Source organism: Nematolebias whitei, chromosome 6 (genome assembly GCF_014905685.2).
Source record: "Nematolebias whitei isolate Nwh7 chromosome 6, NemWhi1, whole genome shotgun sequence".
NCBI classification, from domain to species: domain Eukaryota; kingdom Metazoa; phylum Chordata; class Actinopteri; order Cyprinodontiformes; family Rivulidae; genus Nematolebias; species Nematolebias whitei.
The window spans coordinates 48,485,725-48,493,222 of record NC_056503.1 but is presented as its reverse complement, the minus strand read 5'-3'; the positions used below and the strand labels follow the sequence as shown (position 1 = coordinate 48,493,222).

The window sequence follows — 7,498 nt, the reverse complement described above, 5'->3', positions numbered from 1 at the left end:
CTGTGTGCTGCTGGAGTATAAATCCCAGTTCTGTGTGCTGCTGGAGTCAGGTGGGAAAGTGATGCAGAAAGAAAAAGATCTGACTCCTCCCAACATCCTCCTGAAGTTCAGTTTTAAATGTTTACAGGAAGTTTTTAGAAAAGCAGCTGTTACTCTTACACACAGTTTAAAATGTTTTCCTAAACTCCAGTTAAAGTACTGGTAAGTTGTTTACTTCAGATTTAATAAAACACAAACAATCAGAGGTCGAGCTGCAGGAACAACGAGGCCAACACTGATCTGTGGAGATCAGCAGCATCCCTGAACTGCAGAATGATCTGTGGAGATCAGCAGCATCCCTGAACTGCAGAATGATCTGCATCTTGGATTTTGATGTGGCAACCCAACTGATACACCTGGATGCAGCCACGCACCAAAACAGAAGCCAGAACCAAACTTATATTTTTCTGTTACCGTGCTCACAACATGCACGGACAGACGGACAGTTCCGAGTCCCCCCCCCTCCAAGGACAAAAGGAAGAAAAGACAGAGTCCTGCCTTCAAGGAAAGGTCCAACTGAACACAGAGGAGTCTTTTAAAGACAGGAAGTGATGTCGTTCAGTCCAGCTTTACGAGGTTAAACCGGCACCAGCGCCTCTAGCTGGAGTATAACACCTCCCAGTGTTTCAGTCCTGTTTTTGTCACAGTTATTATAAATACTTGATTTTAGAAGTTCTTATTTTTTATTATTCCAGATAAGAACCCAAAAGGTTCCTGAAACAGCAGCAGGTGATCCCGGCGGCGTTCTGGTGACGTACCAGTAGTTGGGTGCTGAGAACACGGTGATGCACTTCCCTGAGTGGGTGACCTCGTAGCCCTCAGCCTTCACCTCATGACTTCTCACGATGTAGTCCAGCTTGTTCTGCTCCAGGAAGCTCTGCGTCACGTCGGGTCCGAACTGGCAGCTCACTCCTCGCTTGCTGATCGACCGGCCGTTCTACACGACACAAACAGGATTCAAGAACGAGGTCGCTCCAAACGGAGAGGCCTGAAAGCTCCAGTCGACCGCCTGAACTGACCTGAGGCTGTGGGTCCGACCAGAGGAGGTCACACATGGGACCTGCGGAGGAAAAGCACGTGTTCATGTGTTGCCGCTCCATTATCGTCATGCGAGGTTTGTAAATTAGTCCCTACCCGAGTCTGGAGGCTGTCTGTTCCTGTCGATCTTCCTGAGGTCCTCCAACGTGACGCCATCTTCACTGAAAAGTCCTCCATGCATAACCTGAGACAAAGAGCCCCGTTAGGACCGTCACTTCAACCGTAACGGCGTCAGCGAAAGGTGGAAAAGCCCTTATTGGATTTTTCGGCCTGTAAGTCGCAGTTTTTTGCATAATTTTTGCAACTTATACGCCGAAGCGAAGCATTTATGGATTTTTCCCATATTTAAAAACAGTTTCTGGCTGAGATCTGACCGTTTTCATTCGTTCTGACTGAAAATATTGAACGCTACCATTTTCATTTAGATGGCACTCAAGTCGTACAGCATGCCGTTGTGTCATGTAATAGGTAAAGTGGCTATTAATGACACGATCATCTTGCCATACCATGCCACCTTAGTCCAGCTCGTCTGGAGCAACTGTCAAATCAGCTTCATGTCGCCGCCCCGGTGAAATGCAGCTGATTTGACCACTGAAGTGATTTATTAAGTAAAAGTTCAACTCAGACACACCTTTACTATAAGGTCGAACAAACAAATAATTGTTTTTAGGTGCTTATCTTGTTAAATTTCCAAGAAATGTGCAGCGTTGCTACTTCCTGATTTCCTCCCTCTGCGCGCTCCTGGAGCACGGAGGCAGCGAATACGTTTGAAAATGCAGCTGATTTGACCGTTAACGTGCATTTATTAAGTTAAAGTGAGACTGAGACACAACTTTACTATAATTTCAAGAAAACAAATAAATGCTTTTAAGTGTTAATCGTGTTAAATTCTTGTTAAAGGCCATTTGGCAGCCAATCGATTTTTGACACAACACCGGCCACATTTCCAGGTCGTCAGCGGTGACGCGCAACAGATGCAACATATACGGCGAAACGACATATTTATGTTTTTTTCCACTTTATTAGACACATCTGGACAGATGCGACTTACAGGGCGGTGAAACGTGCACGGCGAAAAATACGGTGCATCTTCTGTGTTTTTAAAGAACAACAACGTTCCGGGACCACCGAGTAAGATTATAAAGAACAGAGCGAACATGAACCCTTAACAGCTTCTAATTACGGCAACAACCAAAGCAGACCGAGTTAAACACTTTGTGCCGTGAATTTTTAGAATTTTAGAGTTTATTTATTATAAAACAGACATGAAGCAACAGCCAGTGACAGATTAGCTCTGAAACAAAAAGGATCCAGTTCATCACCAAACCCAAACCAAACTGAATCGCTGCCACAAATATAAAACCTTCAGGTTGTTTGTTGCCAGAACTTACCAGAACTTTGCTGTTGATACACTGAGCCAGAGGAAGCCACTGGAAGACCTCACTGAACAGCTGGAACATCTGGGCCGTGTACTTGGCTTTGACCTCCCCTTCGAAGCCGTACATCTGGTTCATGTTGTCCGTCTCGTGGTTGCCTGAAGGGACACGCTCCAGGTTTGACTCCTCTCTGATGAAACCTGGCATGTAACACTACGAGCGTGCGCTCACCTCTGAGCAGGTGGAAGTTGTCGGGGTAGAGCAGCTTGAAGCCGAAGAGGGTGAGGATGACCTCGACAGAGAAAGAACCGCGGTCCACAAAGTCGCCGTTGAAGAGCTGGAAGCTGCTGTTAAGATCAATGACGCACAGATTCAGAACGAGCCAGGGGTAAGACCGTGACGAGCGGCTCTTAGAGATTAAAAGGATACGTAGGGGCTGGTCTCGGAGGGTAAACCGTTCAACTCGAAGATGTTGAGGAGGTCGTAGTACTGCCCGTGGGTGTCGCCACAAATCGTTATCGTTTCGGCCTGCGGCAGAGAGAAACAGCAGCTCGAGCAGAATCTGAACTGACTCAAACTTTACTAAACACAAAGAAGTTCAGCTTTTTGTTCTCACCTCCTTTAATGTGACTTCAACCAGACTTGGTAGTTTGGACAGAACATCTTTAACTTGTACTAAAATCTGAAGGAGAGCAGAATCATTTTAAAGTTTGACGAAGGTCTAGGTGTGCGCTCGGACAGCAGCAAGGCTTTACCTGGTAAGCGCACTTCCTGTGCAGCTTCTTCTGATCTCTGAACCAATCCATCAGCTCCGTCATGAACTGCAGCGTGACCTTCCCGTCTTCGAGTTTGGGGCCGACGTATTCGTCCTCAATGGCTGCAAATCAAAATGAACTTTCATTTATTTTCAAGGAGTGCGAGGTCGAATCCAGTTTAAAGGTGCATCACGGACACCGTTCATTCTGAACAGACTTTTTGCCAAAAATCGATCTGTGCAGCCACTTTCAGGCTCAGCAGTGGTTTCCGTTTGTCCCAGTATGGCTAATTCTACTTGCAGTAAAACGGTTAATTTTTATTTATTCGTTCTTCACTGAACCCTAAGGATCAGTCTGAACACTGAGTTATCACAACAGCACTGCCTTTAATGTCTGCGACTTACTTGATTTGAGTATAAACACGATGCTAGCCGTGTTAGCCGTTCTACGGCCTTTTCAATGTTAAGTTAGCATCTCTGCTAACCGCTGGTCAGAAGCCTGTTATTAATGTTTGTTTACATGTTTCTTTCACTCTTTAATATGCACAAACATAAATACATCAGTGTTTACTTGTGTAAAATAAGCCACAGTCATTTAAGCTTTAAGAAAATCAAAATGCGCTGTAATTGTTTTATAAAGGCGTCGCAGGGCTCGGAGCTGAAACAGAACCGTTGAGGTGCGTGAACATCCCCACTCCTCTTTATGTTGACAGTAAACAATCACGCAGGTTGTTGTTTAAACAATCGGGACTGTTTCACCGGCGGTGTCAAGTGAAAACTCAGCAAACGCAGATCTACGGGTCATTTGTTCGGTAATACCAAGAAACTTACTCATGCTTTCAATGTCCAGAGAGTCCACTACTGATTTCTTCTTCTCGTCGCTGGCGATGGCTCTCTCGAAGGCTTTCTGTTTCACGATCTTGTTGCATTCCTGATACTTCATTCTTGCATCCTTGTCATTCGGTCGAACTCTTACTACCTGGAAAACATTGAGCGCGCCTGTTAACCAGTATTAGGACACATAGGTAGGTGTGGCTGCAAGCAATGAGAACATAGATGGTAAAAAAAGGGTCTTTGGTACTAAAACTGAACAAACCAGACACTAAATGGAGCTTTTAATCAACTGTGATGATGACTGAATTACAGAAATGTCACTATTTTGAAGTATTTCATGAGTCAGCAGAAGTTGTGAGACAAAATGAGGGACAAGAGTTATGAAAATGTTTCTCAGATGGCAGCTCAAAGTGAAATATGTTAGATTTCTTACCGTTTCATAATCCTTTAGAGCAGCTTTGAACTTGCCCAGCGCCATGTTGGAGGTGGCACGGCGGTAATATCCTTTTATGTAGTTTTTGTCTACCTCCAGGGCCTTGGTGGCGTCTGCCAGGGCGTAGCCGTAGCACTCTGTGCGCAGGTACGCCAGGCTGCGGTTGCTGTAGTAGATGGCATTTTGTGGATTGAGCTCCAGGGCCTCTGTGTAGTACTTGATTGCATTATCGTAATCTTTTTCTGAAAAACAAATCGGCACCGAATGAACATTTGTGGATCGATGCAGGAGCCGAACAACAAGATGTGAAACGGACTCAGTTCTGAGGAGTTCAGACCGATGAAGTGCGAAGACCTTTATGTTTACAGGACATTAAAAAAGGGATTGGTCTTAATCTCGATTCAAACAAAACTGATTTCATTAATAGCACAAGATCAAAAACAGAGAGACGTTCAGTCACTCACTGAATTAATCAGTACGGACTCGTTTCACACCGAGTGTTGGACCATTAAACAAATAAATCTAAATCCAGCATTTTATCAACAACAATCAAAATCTTTGTCCATCTGTTCCCACTTCAGGGGTGAGTCATCCTCCTCCGTCTCACTCTGTCCTCTTTGTCCTCTGCATCCTCTGTCCTCACTCTAACTATGGTATAAATGAGGTATAAAGGCAAACTTACCTGGTACATAAAAAGATAAATTGCTGTTAAATCTCTAAACCATAAGTGGCGCGCCGCACACACTATACTATTTATCATCATTAAAACTATAAAATTTAGCTTACAACTTGTAAATTAGTATATAATTTGTAATGTACTCGAGTGTACTTTGTGTATAAATGAAATGGTTTTACTTTAGCACACAAAAGTGCACTAAGAATGATTAAAAAAAAAACTTTCAGATTTACTTACAACTAAATTACAATTAGTACAAATTAAATGGATAAAAATAGCACACTCTTAGTATTCTTACCCCTAACCCCTCTTGTAGTACATTAGTTACTGGTCTGCTAAGACTTATATTCTGTATTTATTTTACACCTGGGGCTGTTGTCGGAGTCCACAGAAAACTAGAGCTGTGCATCCAGATACACGAAAGCACGGCTTCTTTAAAGGGTTTATATAGAAAAGAGAGGGCATGACGTGTGCACAGTTACAGCACGTTCACACGAGGAAGTTACTGAACAATTGTTTCTTTCACAAGCAGAGAAGGGGTGAGCTCCTTCTGAAACATGCTCGTCAACAACACGCGGTCACGGTGAGAGAAAGCCGCAGTTCGCTGAACATCCTGGATGCTGTTAAAGTTAAGAAACAGCTCTGCTAACAGCACATGAGCTAGCTAACACAACGAGCTCTACTGTCGATTCCACCTAAAAATACACAAGAAATGACACTAAGGCTGGATTTAAACACACCGAGCTCGTTAGCCCTCACAAAACACTGACTGTCAGTGGCTGACGGCGTGTTTAGCAGCTAAAGCAGCAACGGCTAACCAACTACCTAAGGAATGAATGGAGATTACAGTTAGCATTAGCTTAGCGGCTAAAGCACCAAAGGAGATTAAAGTTAGCATTAGCTTAGCGGCTAAAGCGCCAGCCGTCAAAGGAATGAATGGAGTTTGGTTAGCATTAGCTTTGCGTAACATTTGAAACCGGCTCCATTAATCATTAATTAGTTAAAATCATTCTGCAGATCCTGTAGTTGTCTATTCTAAGCTGCTAAAATAAGTCACCAGCTTGTCAGGTCCTCTGAATTACCTTTGAAGTACTTATTTGCCTTCTCCTTGAGTAGCTCTGCATCGTTAGCTACCTCCGCCATCTTCTTCTCCGTGTCGCTTTACGACTGTCGTAAAGGTCGTAGAGTCTGTTTCCTTTTTACTCCACTTTCAGTTAGATTTTTTATTATGGAGGAGTTTTACAAGTTATTATTATTCAGGAAATGAAAAGCAGTAAAATGTAAACTGTACTTTTTATGTAGATACATGCGTAAACTTTTAAATATTAATAAACACAAACTTATATAATTAAAAATAAAATAATTTCTGTTTTTTTTTTAAATAAATAATGAACATAGATAGACCTAAAATTATTCAGTAAAGCTAAAAAAAACTTGTTGATTATAAAATATATCAAGTAATTTCTATATTATTTTTGACATAATAGATACTCTTTTTTTTACATTGTATTTATTATAGTATTTTACAACCAGTAAACATGCCATAGGGTTATAACAACAACAAAAAATAAATAAAAAGAATACATCTTAAAATACATATGGCCAGAAACACCTATAATAAAAACATAATTTAAAAAAATCCCTAAAATGCAATGAATAAATTAAGTTGTCAAGCTTAAACTTAGTAAAATAAGGTGTGAATAGAGCGTATTATTACAAATTCAAATATGTGAAAACTAAGAAAAGCAAGATGTTAGGTTCAAGATTAAAATCTCTGGACTAGGAGCTCCTCAGGATCCTCCAGGAGGAGCTGTAAAACCAATCCAAAGACAGCTGGTACGTTTATATTTATCTAATGTTTAGTAATTTTACCTGTTTCTGATAAATAAAAACTGATCTAAATTGTGACAATGGCTATTCAAGAGATTTAAGTAGTATTTTGTTTTACCTCCAGGGGTCAGTAAATCATTTCAAATCAGTGAGACAGTCAATATTTACAGTCTAATTATATCTGTGGAAATACCCATGAACTCCAGCAGCTGAGGGGTTTTTACTCACCTATGCTCATGAGTAAACTAAAATAATGTGAGGGGAAAGTATTAAACTGGTGACACATCCTCTAATAAGATGATGACTATGTGTTTTTAAGAAAGCTTTAGTGGACGGTCCACTGGTTCACCTGAAGGGAACTTTCCCCAGACGTGTTTAGAATTATGGTTTTTAATTTCCTCGAATCTGATGGAACGACTCGTGCTGGTTAAAATGTCAGAGCTCAGTTCCCTCTGGTCGGCCCAGCCTTCAGCAGTGGTCTTCTGCAACCACAGAAAAACAATAATAAAATGAAGTGG

General features: G+C 41.8%; 1 protein-coding gene across 1 annotated transcript in view; it reads right to left on the bottom strand.

Annotated features, from left to right (window-relative positions):
* ppp5c (protein phosphatase 5, catalytic subunit) overlaps positions 1–6,311 on the bottom strand; it is a gene marked incomplete at its 5' end in the record, with an annotated part of 9,796 nt that extends 3,485 nt beyond the window's left edge. The window contains 11 exons of the mRNA XM_037677945.1: positions 798–976; positions 1,059–1,099; positions 1,174–1,261; positions 2,469–2,611; positions 2,685–2,790; positions 2,883–2,981; positions 3,070–3,135; positions 3,209–3,330; positions 4,039–4,186; positions 4,475–4,716; positions 6,233–6,311. Of these exons, the coding sequence (XP_037533873.1) occupies positions 798–976; positions 1,059–1,099; positions 1,174–1,261; positions 2,469–2,611; positions 2,685–2,790; positions 2,883–2,981; positions 3,070–3,135; positions 3,209–3,330; positions 4,039–4,186; positions 4,475–4,716; positions 6,233–6,311 (1,313 nt within the window). The remainder of the gene's footprint in view (positions 1–797; positions 977–1,058; positions 1,100–1,173; positions 1,262–2,468; positions 2,612–2,684; positions 2,791–2,882; positions 2,982–3,069; positions 3,136–3,208; positions 3,331–4,038; positions 4,187–4,474; positions 4,717–6,232) is intronic.
* Between the last annotated feature and the right edge of the window lie 1,187 nt (positions 6,312–7,498).